The 21,061-nt window shown below is 50.7% G+C and overlaps 2 protein-coding genes across 3 annotated transcripts in view; both read right to left on the reverse strand.

Annotated features, from left to right (window-relative positions):
- Positions 1 to 17,141, reverse strand: part of LOC126490983 (echinoderm microtubule-associated protein-like 2) — a 25,878-nt gene extending 8,737 nt beyond the window's left edge. Inside the window, exons 1-11 of one of the 2 annotated variants that reach the window (XM_050126343.1) lie at positions 17,080 to 17,141; positions 16,569 to 16,597; positions 15,945 to 16,074; positions 12,923 to 13,072; positions 11,607 to 11,676; positions 11,410 to 11,520; positions 8,161 to 8,256; positions 7,092 to 7,226; positions 5,029 to 5,128; positions 1,764 to 1,918; positions 1,536 to 1,661 (exon numbers count right to left, since the gene is read on the reverse strand). In XM_050126343.1, the coding sequence (XP_049982300.1) occupies positions 1,536 to 1,661; positions 1,764 to 1,918; positions 5,029 to 5,128; positions 7,092 to 7,226; positions 8,161 to 8,256; positions 11,410 to 11,520; positions 11,607 to 11,676; positions 12,923 to 13,072; positions 15,945 to 16,074; positions 16,569 to 16,597; positions 17,080 to 17,099 (1,122 nt within the window). In that variant the 5' untranslated portion in view covers positions 17,100 to 17,141. Of the gene's footprint in view, positions 1 to 1,535; positions 1,662 to 1,763; positions 1,919 to 5,028; positions 5,129 to 7,091; positions 7,227 to 8,160; positions 8,257 to 11,409; positions 11,521 to 11,606; positions 11,677 to 11,800; positions 11,937 to 12,922; positions 13,073 to 15,944; positions 16,075 to 16,568; positions 16,598 to 17,079 lie in introns of those variants that run through there. The other variant, XM_050126344.1, reaches the window with a different exon arrangement.
- Positions 17,142 to 18,807: 1,666 nt separating this feature from the next.
- On the reverse strand, positions 18,808 to 20,088 carry LOC126490984 (echinoderm microtubule-associated protein-like 1). The gene has a single exon (XM_050126345.1). It carries the CDS (start codon positions 19,211 to 19,213, stop codon positions 18,914 to 18,916), a length of 300 nt encoding a protein of 99 aa, XP_049982302.1. The 5' UTR covers positions 19,214 to 20,088; the 3' UTR covers positions 18,808 to 18,913.
- Positions 20,089 to 21,061: the final 973 nt, after the last annotated feature.

Below are 21,061 nucleotides of genomic sequence, written 5' to 3' on the forward strand. Positions count from 1 at the left end.
GGGGGAGAGAAAAGTGAGAAGGGGAGGCTGGGGGGAGGCGGAAATTTTTTTTAATTTTTTTTCTTTTCAATAAAAAAACAACAATAAAAAGAAATCCTGCTGGCCTTGCTTTCCTCTATCTTTTGGGGTACGGTCATCCTTGGGAATTTGTCCACTCCTTTGAGAAGGGCTCCTTCTACCTCTGCCTCCTCCATGCTGGGATTACATGTACACATTACCACACCAAGCTTTCAGTACAGGTTCTGCAGATGAAGCTCAGGTCTGCATCCTTGCTAGGCAAGTACCTTACAGGCTGAGCCACCTCCACAGCCAAACCAAGGCCAGAGCGGCATATAAATGCAGCAGCACAGATGTCAGCTAGAAGTGCAGAGGAAAAAAAACAGCAAGGATCAGGTAAGGGAAGGGGACCACTGAGCTAGAGTTACTAGGACCCACTACTGTGAGTAGCTCCTCTGCCTCAAACAGCAGTCTCGATGGCATGCTATGGTGAAGTGACACGGGGTCCTCACAAATCCTCATGCAGTCACTTTCCCCATCTCTGCGGCACTCAGCGGTGATTCACGGGTCCGGTATCACACAGTGATGAGTGACAGGGTTGTGATTTGTTTACAGGTAGCCAAGTCCCAGACTCTGAGTTCCAAACTACTAAGCTATATTGCCTCCTACTAGGTGGGTTTCTAACTGAGTATGGCACAGCAAGGAGGGAGGAGTGGGCATCTGAGTTACAAGAAGAAATTGGAGCCCAGTGTGGTGGTATACACCTGTAATCCAAGTGCTTGGGAGGTAGTGGTAGGAGGATCAAGGGTTCAAGAACAGCCTTGGCTCTGTTGTGAGTTTGGGGGGCAGCCTGGGCTCCATGAAATCCAAATTTCAAAGACTAAAAATAAAAACACAACCAAAAAAAAAAACATAAAGAAAAGGAGAGGGCTGGAGAGACGGCTCAGAGGTTAAAAGCATTGCCTGCTCTTCCAAAGGTCCTGAGTTCAATTCCCAGCAACCACATGGTGGCTCACAACCATCTGTAATAAGGTCTGGTGTCCTCTTCTGGCCTTCGGCAAACACACAGACTATTGTACACATAATAAATAATAAATGAATATTTAAAAAGAAAAGAAAAGAAAAGAAAAAGGAGGAGAGGGGAGAGAGGATTAATAAAGTCAGGCCCACGGTAAAGCTTTCTAAGAGTTGGACCCCTGAGGAGTGTAGGACTAGCACAATATGACCATCTGCAAGAACACTTACCAACCAGGTGAGAGGATGCTATCCCCAATCAGATCAGCAAGAGGCAATCTAGTTGGGAGCAAGGGTGCTAGGGACCCATTCTAGAAGGCAGGTAACCCTTCTGGGGAGTTCTGGGTCCGAGGTGAAACAAGACAATGGAAGGGAAGGAATATGGGGTTTCCCAGGCCAAGGAGAAAGGGACGAGGCAGGGATGTGAAGAGGAAGGGGAAGAAATGGACACAAGGGGCAACAGTGATGCCGGTGTTGGCAGGGAGGATGTAGGAGGGCGGGAAGAGAACTGGAGAGTCACTCACCTGGACAAGCAGTGAGAAGCCAGTGTGCACCGAGCCAAGCAAGATGGAGTTACGGGTGGTCCCCACGTACAGTGTGTCTCCCCGGCCTTCTGCTATAGTGCGTACAGGGCCAAAGTCCTCCGGGACCTGAGTTGGGTAGATGTGTGTATAGGATACATGTGATGTGGGGTGGCATGGCATGTGTGGTTAGGATCCTACGAAGCCGACCCCCATCAGCCACATCCTCACCTCCACCTCCTGCATCTTGCTGTAGTCCGAACCCCATAGGACCACCCGACGATCGCGGCCCCCTCCAGATACCAGCGTCCCGTCCCGCAGGGCGCAGAGCCCAAACACGCCGCCATCATGGGCTCCCAGTACCTCCTGGGTGATGCGGTTTCCACCTGTGGGGGGATCGGGCATGGGAGTTGGCATGGGAAGGCTGTTTCTCTCTTGGACCCTTACCTAAAGCTGTGAGGCCAACAGCCACCTGCTCACTCATCTTTCTGTCTTTCTTTTGGTTCTTCCGCCCACTGACCATCCATCTGCCCACCATCCACGGACTTTATCCTCTACCCACTGAATCATCTGAACTCTCACCCATCCATCCTGTGGTTTATCCACTCACGTACTTCCCCACTATCTAATGGTCGGCCACCCGTCCGTCTCCCCGTTCATCACATATTAGTGCCTCCCCCAGATTCATCTGTCCACTCATCCATCCATCCATCCATCTCCTAGTTCATCAGTCCTTGCTCTCCTCCTCCTATCCATCTGTCTCCCATACATTTATCTACATTTTCCTACTTAATGATCCAGCAGCCAATCTTTCCTTCCTTCTACCCACCGCCCATTCATTCATCTACTCATCTATCTATTGATCCACCAATCAATTTACCACTTCACCCACCCACTCATCAATATATCCATCTACCCACACATCCACTTATTCCTCATCATTCCATCTAGTCATCCATCCATCCACCCACCCCATCCATCCATCCATCCATCCATCTATATCCATCTACCCACACATCCACTTATTCCTCATCATTCCATCTAGTCATCCATCCATCCACCCACCCCATCCATCCATCCATCCATCTATATCCATCTACCCACACATCCACTTATTCCTCATCATTCCATCTAGTCATCCATCATCCATCCATTCATCCACCCACCCCATCCATCCATCCATCCATCCATCCATCCATCCATCCATCCACCCACCCCATCCATTGATCCATCCATCCACCCATTCATCCATCTTCCCACTCATTCAACCCATCCATCCACCCCTCCTTCTGTCTCTCCATTAATCCACTTCCCACCCATGTCCTCCATCTACACATTCACAAATCCACCCACTATCCATCCATCTCCTGATCTAACATTTCATCCACCCCTACTATTCTTTCATTAAACTGCCCATCCATCAGTCAGTCCTTCCCTCCACTTAAACGTCCACTCATTTTCTACCCATCTATCCGCTGTCTCTCTGCTCATCATCCACCCATTCCACCAACAAAAGTTTAGCTGCACTGGGCTGAGTTTCATCTGGGAACACAGCAGGACCAAGACAATCTCATACCACACTTTTAGAGGGCTCACACGTCAATGGCAGAGACAGACTTGCCATGACCAGTCAGTGAAGACACAAGGTGGCTGGCACCATGCTGGGACACCGGGACCGTGTGAAATCCTGCATGGGGTTTCCAGCCTGCTGAGTGAGGGGTTGGATGGATGAAGGATCTAAGGGTTGAGCTGATGTTGCCTTGGACAAATGAATGGAAAAGTTATCCAAGCAGAAGGAAGAACCTTCTCTTGCAAAATAGGTACAGTAGGAGGGATTAAGGGCTGCTGAGGGGACTATAGGGGTCTGGGATGACCCGGTGCCCAGGCAAGGACATCTGTTGTATGTCCGTTCATTCACCCACATACACACCTGTGCATCAGAGTATCCATTCTTCATGTATCCATGCATCCACCCCTGTTCCCTAATCCCTCATTTACTCACCCATTCATCACCCATCTACCCATTCACAAATCCACCCACTATCCATCCATCCTCCCCCACTTTTCCATTCATACACAGAAATCCACCCAGCCTTCTGTCCAATTATTCACACAACACACTGGCTGTGGCTGAGTCATTTCACACATTTATACTTGGGCCTTTGCTGTTACTATGAAACCAGCAGAGAATAAGGCTTTGGGAACCAATAATGACTTTACAGAGTTGGGGACACCTGAGCTGAGCCTTGCCAAGGATGCTGGAACTGCAAAATAAAAATTTATCTTAAGAGCTGGAGAGGTGGCTCAGAGATTAAGAGCACTTGTAGCCTTTGCAGAGAACCTGGGTTCAGTTCCTAGCACCAACATGGTGGCTCACAACCATCCATAACTTCAGTTCCAGAGGATCGGACGCCCTCTTCTGGCCTTGGTGAGTGCTGTATGCACATGGTGCACACACATACAGGCAGGCACAACACTCATATACATCATTAAGCATTTTTAGATTTATTTTTATTTTCTAACTCTGCGTGTATGTGTGCATGCGTGAATGCATGCTTAGGCATGCACACATGAGTGCAAATGGCTGCAGAAGCCAGAGGAGTTGGATCCCCAGAGCAAGAGTTACAGGTGTATGTCCTGTGGAAGAGCAGTATGTCTTTTGGTTTTTATTTATTTTTTTTAAATATTTATTTATTTATTATGTATACAATGTTCTGTCTCTGTGTATGCCTGAAGGCCAGAAGAGGGCACCACACCTCATTACAGATGGTTGTGAGCCACCATGTGGTTGCTGGGAATTGAACTCAGGACCTTTGGAAGAGCAGGCAATGCTCTTAACCACTGAGCCATCTCTCCAGCCCCTCTCTTTTGGTTTTTAAATCAGGCTCTGTGTAATAGTTCTGGCTGTCCTAGAATTCACTTTGTAGCCCAGGCTGGCCTCTAACTCACAGAGCTCTGCCTGCCTCTGCCTCCGGAGTGCTGGGATTAAAGACATGTGCCACTGTGGTACCTCCTGGCTCCAGTATGTGCTCTTAACCACTGAGCCACCTCTCTAGCCCCCAAATAAATAATTTTAAAAAGAAGAAGAAAAGAGAATTTAACCTAGAGTAGGGCTAGAATGATAGCTCTATGGTTATAGTGCTGGCCGTGCAAGTTTTATAACCAGAATTCAAATGCCCAGTCTTGGAGAGTGAGACAGAGGATCCAAGAGTAAGCTTCCTAGTGAGACCGGTTATATCGATGAGCTCTGGGTTTGATTGAGAAACCTGCCTCAATGATTAAGGTAGAAGGGTGGCTAAGGATGACTCCTGACAGCCATTTCAAGCCCCCACACTCTTGCACACACACAGGCACACACACACAAACATAGAAAAGGAGGAGAAATTTACTCTCTACTGACATTCGTGCCACACAGCGTGGTTAAAGAAAGGGAGATTCAGCCGAGGGTGCTGGAAAAGACAGAGGTGAGAGTCCAAACTAGTGTACTGACACTGACCTTTGCCCCAGATGTAGATGTTCCCCCCAGAGTCTCCAGTGACCACATCACCACCTTCCAAGAAGGTGACACACAGCACATACTTTGGTTTCTCGTGTTTCTACAGTGAGGAAAGAGGGGAGGGAAGGCGTCAGTGTCACCGGACATGTCTGGATGAGTATACATGCACATTCATACAGAGGCCGGAGGACAACAATGTTGTTGGTCCTTGGAAGCCATTCACCTTGCTTTTTGCTTCTATTATAATAATTATTATTATCATTATTAGTTGTTCAAGACAGGGTTTCTCTGTAGCTTTGCAGCCTGTCCTGGAACTCACTCTGTAGTCCGGGCCTTGAACTCACAGAGATCTGCCTGCCTCTGCCTCCCAAGTGCTGGGATCAAAAATGTACAAAACCATCGCCTGGCTCTTTTTCCATTTTTGTTTTAAATGATTTATTTATTTTTTATTTTATTTGCATTGGTGTTTTGTCTGTGTGCATGTCTGTATGAGGGTGTCAGATCTTGGGGTTACAGACAGTTGTGAACTGCCATGTGGGTGCTGGGAATTGAACCCAGGTTTTCTGGAAGAGCAGTCAGTGCTCTTAACCTCTGAGCCATCGCTCCAGTTTGCCCTTTTATTTATTTATTTTAAAAGATTTATTTATTTATTATGTATACTACATTCTGCCTCCATGTATGGAGGCATGCCAGAAGAGGGCACCAGATCTCATTACAGATGGTTGTGAGCCACCATGTGGTTGCTGGGAATTGAACTCAGGACCTTTGGAAGAGCAGTCAGTGCTCTTAACCACTGAGCCATCTCTCCAGCCCCCTCTTTCTTTTTTATACACAGAGTTGTACTATGTAGTCCTGGACGGCCTTGAACTCATACAGATCTAACTGCCTCTGCCTCCAGGTGCCGGGACGCAGGGTTTAAAGGAGTGTTGACACCACACCTGGTATATTGATTTAGTTTTGAAAAACATCTCATTATGCTTTTTATTTATTCTATACGATTATTTGGTATATGGGTGTATGTGTGGACACACCGTGCCAGTATGTACTTGTGGAGGTCACAGGACAACGGTGGGTGGGAGTCAGTTCTCTCCTGTGACGTATGTTCCAGGGATTGTCAGGCTTTGGGGCAAGCATTTTTAACTGCTGAGCCATCTTCCCTATGTAACTTTGTTTTCCTTTTGATTTTTATTTTAATTATCTAAAAATTGTGTGTGTGTGCATGTGTGCATGTGTGTGTATGTGTGTGTGTGTGTGTGCATGCTCACATGTGTGTGGGCACGTGCCAGTGAGTACAGGTGCCTGCAGAAGCGGGCGCTGAATTCCTGGGAGCTTCCTGATATGGGTGCTGGGAACTTGAGTCTCCACCAGAAGACTTGGCATGTTTGACCCCTCACCGTCTTTTTGAGACATGGGCTCTCACCGGGATCCCAGGGTTTGCCAAGTAGGCGATGTTGGCAGACAATGGGCCAAGGGTCCGCCAGTCTTCATCTTCCCAGTGCTGCCATCCTGCCTGGCTGGTGCTGTGTGTGTGTGTTCACATGTGTGGGTGGCTGTGCTATTGTGTTTGCATGCATGTTGCTGTGCTGTGTGAGTGTGCATGTGTGCACATGTGGAGTTGATGTCAGATGTCTTCCTTGATTGCTCTCCACATATTTCTATTGAAGCAGGAGCTCTCGCTGAACCTGGAGTTTTCAGATTCAGCTACTCTAGCTAGCTAACTTGCCCTGGGAGTCCTCTCTGTCCCCTCCCAAGGGCTGCACATGCACCACCATGCTCACTTGGTTGGGGACTCCAGTCCCATGTACTCATGGTAAGCACTTTATCCGCTGAGTCCCCTCTCCCTGCAGTTCCTCTCTGACTCCCCAGTCATGGGCATCTCCATTAGAGCATCTGTGCTCTCAGCCACTGGACCCACACGCACCAGAGCTCACCAGGATCCCCTCTCAGAGGGGTGAAGAAACTCAGGCTTGGCAGTGTCCCCACATGGCTACCCCTGGAGCCCTCCAGACTGTCTATCCCACTGGGTATCCCTGCCTGGCCGTCCACCAATCCCCGGCACTCACCTCAAACAAGCCCTGCCTCTTGCTCAGGCTTCCTCCTTCCAGGCTCCAGAAGTAGATGTGGGACTTCCCACAGGTGATGAGCAGGCTGGGATCAGTGGGGTGGAAGGTGGCCACCAGCACGGCCTCATTGGAGCACTTTGAGGGGATCAGGACAGATTCTGAATGAGGACTTTACCACACCTTACCCATCCCATAGGACTGCCCTGTGAGCCCGCTTGCAGGAACAGGGAGTATACCAGCAGGCCCTTTGGGAGCCTCTAGTCTGTGTTACACACTAAGCTGAGCACTTATAAAACTCACTTAATCCCCATGGTCCTCTGGGAGATGAGGCCCATTAGTGCTTCCCTCATAGATGAGGTTCAGAGAACACAAACACTTGCCCAAGGCTACACAGCTGCATTACAGCAATGTCTAGAACCCAGGTCACAAGTCTAATTCCTGACACCATCTCTTATCCCCTTATCCCTTATCCTTCCGAAAGAAGGACCCCCATCTAGAATCCAGTTTTCTGCTCTCAGCGCCGGCATGTGCTTATAGGCAAATATCTTACCTCCAGATCATGTCTCCCCACCCCCACCCCACCTCTTGAGACAGAGGCTCACCATGCAGCCCTGGCTGGGCTGGAACTCACTATGTAGACCAGGCTTCCTTGCATTCACAGAGATCCACCTGCCTCCCAAGTGCTGGGATTAAAGGCATGCACCACTATGCCTGGCTATCTCTCTTTTTCTTGGGACAGGGTCTTGTTATGTAGCCCAGACTAGACTCCAACTCACGATCTCTTTGCTCAGCTTCCCCCTGTATTCTGAGATTCATACCACAGCTAACTTTGTGCTGAGCCCCATCCATGATGCCCAGCCTTCCACCTCCTGTGAGGAGGACACCACTGTTGACCTCATTTTCCACCGGAAGGGCCCAACACTCACAGAACAGGCGCCGTCAGCACAGTCATCCAACAGACCAAAGCCCCCATTTAAGATGAGTCTGGTTGCAGATTCCCAACCGTATGGCCCAGCATGTCCTGAGAGGACACTCGCAGGGAGGGGACATGAAAGGCAAGCCTTCTCACCTTGCTATCCACCACTTTGCTCTCCTTGGCCCAGTCCCACACGGAGAGCACATGATCGTTGGATTCGTCCACTGCACAGAGCAGGTTGCCCCCATTCTGTGGAAGACAGAGGAGTGGGTTAGGATACCTTCCCCCCACCCCACTCCGACTCATTTACCCAGCTGCCTGTGCAAAGACCTTCACAAGCATGACATATAAGGCACATTTGTGTTGGTCAGTGTTGATAGAGTCACCCGGGAAGGTAGTCTCAATGAGGAACTGTCTGGATCAGGCTGGTCTCCCAGCATGTTTGAGGGGCATTACCTGGGTTATCTTGAGATGGGAGGAACCGCCCACTATGGGCAGCACTGTTCCCTAGGCAGGGGAATCTGAACTGTGGAAAAAGTGAGCTGGGCACCAGCATGAGTGTATACCCTACATAAGAATAATATTTTAGCTGGGTGGTGGTGGCACAGCACTCATGAGGCAGAGGCAGGTGGATCTCTAAGTTCAAGGTCAGAAACAGTCTATAGAGTGAGTTCCAGGACAGCCAGAGCTACACAGAGACCCAGTCTTGAAAAATCCAAAACAATAAATCTTTTTTTGTGTGATAGTGGGGATGGAACCTGCCATACACAAGGCAGGGGCTCTACCACTGAGCCACACCCCAGCCCCTCACTGGGGGATTCTAGGCAGGGGCTCTACCACTGAGCCACACCCCAGTCCCTCACTGGGGGATTCTAGGTAGGGGCTCTACCACTGAGCCACGCCCCAGCCCCCATCCTTCTTTGCTTGACAAAGCGTCTCACTTGATTGCGCAGGATATGAGCTGGTGAGATGGCTCAGTAAGTAAGAGTGTTTGCTGCCAACCCTGACGATCTGAGTTCAATCCCCAGGACTCATAGATGGAAGGAGAGAACTGACTTCTGTGAGCTGTCTCCTGACCTCCACACATGCGGTGCACATGTACGTACCACAAACACAAAGTGAATAAATACATTAAAATTTTTCTTTTTTAAAAAAAGACTTAGATATTCATTTATTTATGTATATGAGTGTTCTGTTTTCATGCCCACCAGAAGAAGGAATCTGATCCCATTACAGATGGTTGTGAGCCATTATGTAGTTGCTTGGAGTTGAACTAGAGACCTTTGGAAGAGCAGTCAGTGCTCTTAACCACTGAGCCACCTCTCCAGCTCCCACACTTAGAATTCTTGTTGACCCCATCTACTCTGCACTATCACAGAATGACGGATGCTGAAACAGGTCTTCCCTCCGGCTTGCTATGTAGCCAGGCAGTGCCTCTGCCTCCTGAGTGATTTTTTTTTTCATTGCTTTTTCTTCCCCTCCCCATTTGGTGCTGGAAATGGAATTCAGGGCAGTGTATGGGCTTGGCAAGTGCTCTGCCTCTGGACCACACCCCCATCCCTGGAATGGCTTTTTATGTATATGAAATCCAGCCATTATCAAAGTTGGCTGTCAGACTTGGATGGGTGGGGCTGGCGAGCTGGCTCAGTGGGTGGTAATGGTGCCAGCTGCCAAGCCTGACCTAAGTTCCACCCCTGGGACGACCCTCATGGCAGGAGGAGAGAAGAAATTCCCAGCAGTTTTTCTTGATCTCCACGGGAATGCTGGGGCACGGGGTGTATGTACATGTGCCAGCACACTCGCAATAAATAAAAGTGTTTGAAAGAAGATAATAGAAAGTTGATTTGGGAAGGATAGCCGCAGGTCCTAGGCGATTGAGCGTGGGCTAGACACAGTGACATAGACATTGAAAATATCAGAACGGGATCATTATTTTACATGCTAACTTTAAAAATAAAAGCAAAACTGGGGGTTAGAGAGACGCTCAGTGGTTAAGAGTGCTTGCTGCTCTTCCAGAGGACCCAGGTTCGATCCCCAGCACCCATGTTAGATGGCTCACAACAGCCTGTAACTCGCGCTCTAGGGCATCTGTGCTGTTTCCTGGATATGGATGCAGGTACCCACACATAGGTGAGAACAACCAAAAATAAATCCTTTAAAAAATACAAAGCCAGGCACTTGGGAGGCAGAGGCAGGCAGATCTCTGTGAGTTCAAGGCCAGCCTGGTCTACACGAAGTTTCAGAGCAGCCAGAGCTACAATAGTGAGACCCTGTCTCATAATAAAATGACAATAATAAATAGAAGCTGGGCGGTGGTGGCGCACACCTTTAATCCCAGCACTTGGGAGGCAGAAGCAGGCGGATCTCTGTGAGTTCGAGACCAGCCTGGTCTACAAGAGCTAGTTCCAAGACAGGCTCCAAAACCACAGAGAAACCCTGTCTCGAAAAACAAAAAACAAACAAAAAAAAATTTTAAAAAGAAATAGATTAGCCTGATGTTTTGTTGTTGTGTTTTGAGACAGGGTTTCACTGTGCAACCTGGCTAGCCTGGAACTGGATATATAATCAAGGTTTGCCTGAACTCACAGCGATCCTTCAATTTCTGCCTCTTAAGAAGGCCAATATTAAAAGCATATCCCACCACACCCAACTGAGCTGTGGTTTTGAGACGAAGTCTCATATAGCCAAGGCACCTCCTGCCTTGTTCTCCACACTGTGGGGATCATGAACATGTACCCCACAAACCCAGTTACTCTTAAACTATTTTTGGGGAGTAGAATTTTTGTTTTTCCCAATCCACCTGCAACACTTTCAAATAAAATTATCATTCAAAAAACAAAAACCCAGCCGGGCGGTGGTGGCACACGCCTTTAATCCCAGCACTCGGGAGGCAGAGGCAGGCGGATCTCTGTGAGTTCGAGACCAGCCTGGTCTACAGAGCTAGTTCCAGGACAGGCTCCAAAGCTACAGAGAAACCCTGTCTCGAAAAACCAAAAAAAAAAAAAAACAAAAACAAAAACAAAAACAAAAACAAAAACCAATAAATCATGGGAATGGAAGAGGAGGGCAGTTGTATCAACACCAAAGTGCTCCACAAATTCCAGGAAGATTACTTTAACTTCTGCTTTGGTGGGGGAAGTGGATGGTGCAAGGCCCTCAGTGCTGGGATTGAAACCTTGAGAGATAAGGAACCTTCCAGAATGCTCAAGAAAAATAACCCAACGGGAGTCAGCCAATGGAGAAGAAGGGTGTACTGTGCCACGTGCTGGGCTCTGGGTCACAGGCCTGAGGCCCCAAGGCCTGGAACTTGAAGGAGTGTATGACCTCATTGTGATGTCATAATGAGGTATAGTCTCCCCTCATAGGAAAGTGCTTTCTGAAGGGAGTAGGCCAAAGACTTACGGATTTGGAGAAAGCCACACAGCACACAGCTCTGTCAAACACCCCAAGGCCCAGGACATGGAGGGTAGACAGGGAAACTGAGTCCCAGACACGCACATGGGGTGGCAGAGGCTGCAGAAAAGAGAAGCGCAGTTACTTTTGTGGGGGGGCCTAGTTTCCATTAGTCCCTCTGTGCAGTGCCTACTCCCCACAGATACCTTGCCTTCCTTTGTGGTGCCTGCCACCTGTCCTGTGGCAATGGTGACCATATCCGGGTGGACAGCCAGACTGGGGACAGAGAAACAGAGGAAGAATATTCAGCAATGGGGAGGGAAAAACTCACAGGGGCAGTGAGCCTTCCTCAGCAGGCTAAGCTGTTCCCTTGACAAACATGAATTGTAAAAATGTTTACCAGACATGGGGGCACAAGTCTTTAATCCTAGCACTCAGGAAGCAGGAGCAGGAGGATCTCTGAGTCTGAGACCAGCCTGGCCTACAGAGTGAGTTCCAGGACAACCAGGACTACACAGAGAAACCCTGTCTGGAAAACCAAAAAAAAAAAAAAAAAAAAAAAAAAAAAAAAAAAAAAAAAATTCTTTCATTTGTTTATTGAAACAGTGTTTGATGAAGCCCAGGCTGCCAACTGGCTGCACAGCTGAGAATGAGGTTGAACTTCTGACCTTCCTGACTCCACCCAGCTCAGGCACGTCCTAAAAACAGTGCCTACGAAAACATTAAATCCCAACACGGAAATACCTGAAATGCTGGGTCACTTTCTTCAAAGAAGCAAAAACTTGGAACACTGGGTGAGGGCATCAGTCTATCTGATACAACTGTCAGGTATGTTATACAATCCCGGCACTACGGAGGCTGAGGCAGGAGAGTCATGAGTTCAAGGCCAGCTTTGGCTACACCGCAGGTTCCAGGCCAGCCTGGGCTAAGTAGAGACCCTGCCACAATAGAGAAAATAAAAGCTCGTGTGCTAGAGAGAGAACTCAGTGGAAGGGCACTTGCTGTTCTCCCAGAGGACCTGGATTTGGCTCCTAGCACCCACACTGGGCAGCTGATAACCTGTTGTAACTACGGATAAACTATGGGGACATTACACAAACATGGTGTACGTACAAACAGGCACATACACACACGTACACACTTAAAAAACAAAAAAGATAAATATCATAGGGACTGGAGAGAAGACTCAGTGGTTCAGGGCACCGGCTGCTCTTCCAGAGGATCTGGGTTCAATTCCCAGCACCCACATGGCAGCTCACAACCATCTGTAACTTTAATGTCCCAGGGGATCCGACACCCTCACACAGACATACATGCAGACAAAACACCAATGCACATTTTTTAAAAAAAAAGATAAACACTATATACGCTTATTTTCCCACTAGTTTCCACCCCGGGTAGCAGGCGCTCTCATTGTGCAGAGTTGGCACTGCTCCACACTCCATGTTGGCAGCCATGTGGAAAGAGCCGCAGGAGGTACAGACTGGATCGGCGCCCGAGCCTGGGCTCTTCCCTAACTCACCATTTGATGTCGTCGCTGTGCCCCAGGTAGTGCCGCTGTCGCTGCTCTTCCACACTGTACAGCACAGCCACGGAAGCCACAAAGTACACCACCTCCCCGGTGGGCAGCAGGTAAAGGTTAGCCCTGCAGTCCCGGCCTCGATAGCCATAGCTGCAGACGCCCAGGGCTGGGTTAAGGAACCTGTTCCTGGAATGTTTTCCTGTCTCCACCCCACCTCTGCAGGGTGAACCATGGTGTTCCCAAAATATAAGTTCCCGTTTGTGTGTTTGTATATGAGCTTACATTCACAGCCGTAGAAAGCTGGAGAGGCTAGAGGTTGGGTGTGCTCCCCAGCTGTGGAGGCTAGAGGGCTGGGTGTGTTCCCCAGCTGTAGAGGTTAGAGCGCTGGGTGTGCTCCCCAGCTGTGGAGGTTAGAGGGCTAGGTGTGCTCCACAGCTGTAGAGGCTAGAGGTTGGATGTGCTCCCCAGCTGTGGAGGTTAGAGGGCTGGATGTGCTCCCCAGCTGTGGAGGCTAGAGGCTGGGTATGCTCCCCAGCTGTAGAGGCTAGAGGCTGGGTGTGCTCCCCAGCTGTAGAGGCTAGAGGCTGGGTGTGTTCCCCAGCTGTAGAGGTTAGAGGTTAGGCGTGCTCCCCAGCTGTAGAGGCTAGAGGCTGGGTGTGCTGCCCAACTGTAGAGGCTAGAGGCTGGGTGTGTTCCCCAGATGTAGAGGTTAGAGGTTAGGTGTGCTCCCCAGCTGTAGAGGCTAGAGGCTGGGTGTGCTCCCCAGCTGTAGAGGCTAGAGGCTGGGTGTGCTCCCCAGCTGTGGAGGTTAGAGGGCTGGGTGTGCTCCCCAGCTGTGGAGGCTAGAGGGCTGGGTGTGCTCCCCAGCTGTGGAGGTTAGAGGCTGGGTGTGTTCCCCAGCTGTAGAGGCTAGAGGCTGGGTGTGCTCCCCAGATGTAGAGGTTAGAGGTTAGGTGTGCTCCCCAGCTGTAGAGGCTAGAGGCTGGGTGTGCTCCCCAGCTGCTTCCCACCTTTTTATTTATTTTTTCACCTTCTTTTGACACAAGTGTCTCTTGTTGGACCTGGAGTTCACAGAATCAGGTAGACTGGCTGGCCAGCAAGCCCCGGGGAATCTTCCTGTGTCTACCCCACCCAGTGCTGGGACTGTAGCCACAAGCATGTCTCATCTTTCTGTGGGTGCTGAGGATGGAACTCGAGTCTCCACGTTTGCACACCAAGCACTTTCTAACTGAGCTCTCTCCACAGCCGGTTTGCTTGTAAACACTATACTACAAAGTAGCACAGATTAGCCTTTCAGCTGGCAGCAATCCTGCTGCCTCAACTTCCTCAGGGTTGCAATTACAGTCTGAAGTCACCACGCTTTGCTAGGTCCCCAACTTGACCCTCCCCATCAACTGTGGCAATCATGGATGAAATATGGATTTTTACAAATGTGATTAGGATCTCAGGATAAAGTCATCCCACATGATATGCATAGGCCCTAAACCTAGTAACAGTGCCTTATGAGAAGAGAGAGCTGGCTGTGGGAATTACACCTGTAATTCTAGCACTTAGAAGGCTAAGGCAAGAGATAAACTTACCTAGAGATAAACTACCTTACCTTGACTCCATGAGTGAGAGACCAGGAGGTAGAGCCCCTGCCTAGAATCCCCCAGTGAGGGACTGGGGCGTGGCTCAGTGGCTTGTATAGCACTTACCTGAGTTCTATCCATCTCTATGCGTGGTTCTTGAACTATAGAGCCAACATCTCTAAAAAATGTTCTTGCCTGTATACGTGTGTTGTATGCACACATGTCTGCATGAGCGTGTGCAGGTATGCATAAATGTGTGTGTACATCTGTGGCTGTCTGATTTAACTTTGGATGTTTTCCTCAGTCACTCTCATTTTCATTCAGGCAGGGACTCTAACTGAATCCAGAGTTTAGTTCCAGCTAGCTAGCCTGCTTGCCCCTACAATCATGACTCTACCTCATGATCACAGACTACCACCATGCCCACCCGGCATTTATGAGTGTGCAGAGGCTCAGAACTCCAGTCCTCATGCTTGTGAAACAAGAGCTTTATCCAACAAACCATCTAAAATGCAGCCTCCCAAGCCCTGCCTCTTACCCCTAATCCCACAGTCCTGGGATCCTAAGGTCAAAAAATACAGTCTTCAGAGGAAACAACCAACTGAGGCACAGGGAGGAAGGTGACTTCTCCACGGTCACAGTCAGCCAGAAGCAGGACAGACAGTTCCAGCTCACCCCCTAAGGCTGTTTTCTGTTTCCCAAGCGGTTCAAACTCACTGCGGCCACCCAGTCATTATACCCATGGCAACCTTAGTCTGGAAGGTTTTTCCTTTAATTCTTCTCTGGCTGGTTCCTGGGTGTTGGGTTCTCAGCCCAAATGTCTTTGTTTTTTTTTTGAGAACTGTGACTCCCTGATGTGATAGCCCTCCACCACTGAAAACTTCTCATAGAAATATTTTTTATAGCTGAGCGGTGATGGCGCACGCCTTTAATCCCAACACTCTCAGGAGGCAGAGGCAGGAGGATCTCTGTGAGTTCAAGGCTGGCCTGGTCTACAGAGAGAGTTCCAGGACAGCTATGGCTACCCAATGTGCCCCAGCCCCCAACTCTCCACTCCTAAGCTGAGATCTGTGAAGACCATCCACAGGGAAACAGATCCCGGTGGCTGACATCTATCTGATTGATCCCCAAGAGCCGGGTGCAGTGATGGCTCTTACCCTGCAGTCCCAGGTCTTGGAAGGTGCAGGCAGGGAAGATCAAGTGCTAAGGATCGTCCTTGACTAACAGGGAGTTCAACAACCTACCTCACAAGCAAGTGCCAAATATTCCCCGGATGAGTAACTCACAGAGGTCATCGCAGCCATTCTGTTTCTCTCTCTGGGCTCCCCGAGCTGATCCCCACCTCCCCCAAAAGGGCCTGAGAGCCCCCTGCCTCAGGCCCCTCTCTCCCGAAAGTCCCTCACTGAGATTTACCGTCTTCCAAGAGGGCAGACAGCGTAGCCAAAGGATACACCCAGTCTAGCCTTAGGCGGCTGGAGGGCAGCTCAGAGCGGGTGTCCAGGCTATAGGCGGGTGCCACCTCGTCTGGGATCAGCATGGGCACCGGGCGGCCTCTCAGAAACATCTTCACAGACCCCTCCTCTGCCAAGACAGCCTCAGAGGTCAGGTTCCACCCAGCCCTAGGCCTGTCCCCACTCCAGTAACGTTACTAAGGTCGTTATTGTTATTTGAGACAGGGTCTCTACAGCTGGCCTGGAATTCTCCGTGTAGCCCAGGCTGGCCTGGAACTCAAGGTGATCCTTCTGCCTCAGATTCCCAAGTGCTGGGATTACAAGTGTAAGCCGCCACAGCCAGTTCATTGTATATAGACAGGATCTCTTTATGGAGCCGAGCTAGCCTTCCTTCAACTCCAAAACGCCTTCAGCCTCCCGAATGCTGGGTTCCTAGCTTTGACCATACCTCCCTCCCTTTGCTCCCTTTCCCCACCCCCTTCTCTCTTCCTTTCTCTCTCTCTCTTTCTTTTTCTTTTTAACTGATGGATAAAATGAAGCCAGACAGGCAAAGGCCCAGTAGCCAGGACCCCAGGTCTTTGGCAGGCTACAGTCAGTGAAACCACGCCCACCCTCCCCACTCACCCATGCTGAAGATAACTTCTTTGGTTTTCCTGTCAAAAGATGCAGGGAACGATGCAGGGGAAAAAGAGAGAGAGGGGAGGGAAGAAAATGGGTGTTTTAGCAAGCAGATAAGATAGGAGAGGAAGTACCTCTCAAACCCCTTGGCTCTGCGGGTCTCCAGCGAATAACCAGGCGAGTCAGGAGCGGAGCGCTACCTCTCTGCAGGCCCTGTGCTTTGCTCGTTAGAGCTTGAAGAGCCTAAGACACAGGCCCAGAGAGGCAGAGACCGCCAAGGGTCACACAGTACGAAGCGGCAGGCTCGCGATCCTGGAAGACTGTGGTCACTAGAGACCCTCCCTCCCAGGAGGCAAAATGCTCCCAGCGTCCCTCGCCTTCCTCCCCCAGCACCCCAAACTTCAAGCAGTCAGGAAAGCAGTGAATTGTTCAGAGGAAGGGGCGTGTCTCCACCTCCTCTGCCAGAGGAGAGAAAGGACAGGAGGAGGGAGGAGGGAGGACTACAAGAGGGTCTCACCCAGCTCCAAAACTACTCATGGCGGCGGCTGGCGGAGTTTCGGGTCGGAGGTGGAGCCGGGACCGGCCCCGCCGCTTCCGGCCCTGGGAGGCGCCGGCGCCACCGCCCCTGCCCCGCCCCCCGGAGTGGACCCCTGCGGGCGCCAGGTGCCACCGGGTCCAATAGACCGGCCCACGGAGTCCAGACACCAAGCCCTTTGGATAGGGTGAAGGGTGGGTGAAGGTTGACCACATAGACTCAGAGACGCGCTTGCCTGAGCTCAGATCTCCCCTCTTTCTAGAAGTATGAACTAGTTGCCCAACCTCTAAAACAACCGTTTCCTCGTTTCAAAAAACGGGAATAGAAAAACCACTTCCCAGTGCGATTGAGAGGTTGATAGTGGCTAATATACGCAAGTGTCTGACCCAGGGCGTGTTTATTATTATTTCAGACGACTTGAAACCTGCTTCAGACTTGCTGTAGTCTACTCTCAAATCCTGGCCACTCCTGCTGTGCCATAGTTCCAACCTTACACCTTGATTCTGCTCCTAGCTACCTGACCACCACGCCCACCCACCCGTTAGTCCTGGACTGGCTCTGACTTTGTCCGTGTCTGTGTCTCTATTAAGAGAAGGTCTCAAGTAGCCCAGGCTGGCCTCAAATTCGGTAAGTAGCCGAGTATGACTATGAACCCTGATCCTCCCGTCTCCTCTTACCAAGTCCTGGGATCAGAGTCATGACCCCTCTTGAAATTTATTTACTTATTTATTTATTTATAAATTTGAGACTGGGTTTCATTGTAATCCAGGCTGGACTGAACGCACAATATAATCGTTCTGGCTTTGAAACTCGGGCACTCCCCTTGCCTCTCCGCCTCTGCTGTAATTTACAAGCTTAAACCATGCCCACTCCCGGCTTCCCTCTTAATTAATAACAGATAGCTGTCCCACCTCTTTTTTGGGGGTCTCATTAGGCATTCTGATCCCATCAATTTCGCAAGACCCGCTCCAAGCTATCCCCAAGTTCTCCAAGCTACCGCCATAAGGTTGGGCCACGCCTACTTACAGCCCCGCCCAATCCTAAGCCACACCCACTTATACCAGGTAGCATCTACCCAAGTAGGGTTCCCTTCAGTCCACCACTCTAGATTTCGATTCTACCACGCTAACTCCACTAAGACACCCAAATTCCAACCACGCCTCTACCTCTGATTTTTACACTCCCCACAGAAACTCTGAGTCTTGAGCCCTGACTCCACCCTGAGAATCAAAGAGAACTTTCTTTATCTTAATAGCCACACCCATGCGCCTGGCTCCTCCCTAGCTTCCTCTATCGACCCAAAGACCACGCAGGCCTTCTTAGGTTCCAGTTCCGTTTCCCAATGCTGACTGGGCTCCCAATATTAGTTCCATCCCTCCCAGGCTTTCCTTTTTGACCAGGCTACCCCAGTACTGCGCTCCCACCTTGCGAACAGGCTCACCCCACCCTGCACTCATTCTCTTGCTTGTCTAAAGTTGAGGCCCCACCTTTGAACTTACCCTTCTTTTTTGGCGCTACAGTTACTGCTGGAAGATGTGGTTCGACTACGGGGATCCTCGCGACGCACAGAGGCCAGGCGCTCAGGCGACAAGTAGCGGCGACTGCTGCGGAAAAGACCAGAGTGATGAGAGCAGAGCCCGCGATGATTGTGCAGCGTTCTCCAGCAAAGTCTGAGAGGAGGCCAGAGCCCTGCTTTTCTTGCCTTACCTGCGCCCAGAGCTTGCCTCCTTCTTGGGGGAAGATGGAGAGGTGGCATAGCCACCCACGCGACGCGGGGGTCCGGAGCCATTGAGGGGAGTCCTGGTGGGAAGGCCTTTCAGGAGTTGACACACTGGAGTGATGGGGTTAGAGCACGGAAGATGATGAGCGTGAGGTCGTGCCTCCAGCCCTCCTCGTCACACCCTCCAACCCCGACCAGGATACCCGAGGCGGTGGTGCCCAAACGTGGGGGCGCCCTGCCCTTCGGGGTGCCCCTCGCGCGCAGCGCCGCGCCTTGTTCTTCGCACGCCCGCAGGCGACGCAGCGCGTCCGCCAGCGCCGCCTTTAGGACCGCCAGCTCGTCTTCTTGCAACTGCAGCCGCTGCTCCAGCGCCGACACGCGGTCGTCCACCTCCATGCCACTGGTGCCGGACAGATTATCATCTAGAAAGCCGAGGAGATACGGGTTGCAGGGGACCACCCGGGGGAAGATGGTGTGGGGGCCTTCAAGGACCAGGAGCGTCCGTTCCGTTTTTCAGGGACAGTCAGGACCAGCCAAGCTCTCTGACTTTCCTGCAACCTGGGTTCGATGGGGATGCTTGGAGATGGGCCCACGAAGAGGGTTCCGGCAAGGAGGAAGGAAATCCCCACCTCCTCTCTCTGCCACAGTGCCCTGGCCATGCGACCTTGGGGGAAGTCCCTTTTCCTCAGGCAGAGTCCACCAATCCCAGGGCCTCACTTTGGTTTTGAGATTCTGTGACTAAGATGCTAAATATCTTTAAGTCATATCAGCACTTTAAGATGACATCAACCCACTCCCCGTGACAACGTTCTAGAACGCGCCCCACACGTTCTCTGACGAATATCAATATTCTGTCACGGGTACCAACATTCTCTCGCTGTATCCAAGACTTTCAAGCCAAAAGGTCCTGTGGTGTTCTCTTCCCTTTTCTCCCCTCTCCAAGGAGTTCGACCCTCCAAAAAGCCATAAAGACAGACCTTCTGTGACCCCTGGCGGCCGACATGGGTATTGCAGGGCAGAGATGACACACGCTCTTTCCCCAGCCCAGAGTTTCTGTCCTCCAGCCCCTCCCCCACTTTATGTTACCTCTGTACCCCTACCCAGATTTAGTTCTCCTTCTCCTTTTCAAGCCATTGCTGCAGTTTAAATGACTACCTCATCATTTACCCCTCCCGTCCTTCCTCCCACCAGGGAGGGGGATTCCTCCTCTGCCTCCCTCCTGGACCACTCCTACCCAGACTCATTACTGAGAGAATCTAGGATATCCTGGCTTCCAGCCCCTTCCAAGTAAAGGTGGTAGCAGGAACAGTAACCCGGCTCGGAGGTCGCACTTGCCATCCCGAGTCCTGTGTCCCTTAGGCCAGCCCCGCCTGTCCGTTGGACTCCCGCACTGCAGACTCCTGACCCTCCCCTCCTACTCCTTCCGTGGTCCAATCGCCTGCCCGGCCTTGCCACTCTGTCCCCTACCCCCACCCATCCAATGCTTCGTAGGTCCTGTGTCTGGACCTTTGGAGGGAATATGGGAGAGGGGGCTCTCCAGGTCAGAGTGAAAGGGCCTGCAGAGACTTGAGACCCCTATCAGGAAGTTCTAGGGTCCCATGGCGATCCTTGCAAAGAAAGAAACTGAAAAAGGTGGAATAAGAGATAAGCTAAGGGCCATACACACAGTCAGTAAGGGGTGGGAGCCATCGAACAACCTTATGTTGAGCCCATTTTCTACCTACCATAAATAGTATTACAATTGAAAATACAGGAGAGCTGGGCTCTGCACTTACCGTGTTTCCCACAGAAATCCCAGATAAGATGAACCATTAAACGTGGTAGCTACTGTTCCCACCCCCACCCTCCACTCTGAGACTTTAGTGGTCTCTGCTTCTGCAATGGAACTAAAGCCCTGAAGGTCCCAGTCACTTGTTCAGGACACAGTTTTTCTTTTTCTATCAGGGACAGAACCCAAACTTGATCCCGCCTCAGAGACCCTGTCATCCTTAACCTTTAGACGGCGGTGTGTGTGTGTGTGTGTGTGTGTGTGTGTGTGTGTGTGTGTGTGAAATGAACATTCTAGGTCCTCTGCCAACTCTAGGGGTCTCTAGCCAAGGGTGTGTTCCTGGGGGGAGGGGTGACCTCCAAACTCCGAGATGATTGACATGGGGGCACAGTGACCCTGAGTGGCCAGCTTGGATCTGAGGCCTTTCTTGGTCTGACGGTCCCACCCCATGACTCAAGCTCTTGGTTGTTGCCCTG

Source organism: Alexandromys fortis, unplaced genomic scaffold (genome assembly GCF_014885135.2).
Source record: "Alexandromys fortis isolate MF-2015 unplaced genomic scaffold, M_Fortis_MF-2015_v1.1 scaffold_240, whole genome shotgun sequence".
Classification (NCBI taxonomy): domain Eukaryota; kingdom Metazoa; phylum Chordata; class Mammalia; order Rodentia; family Cricetidae; genus Alexandromys; species Alexandromys fortis.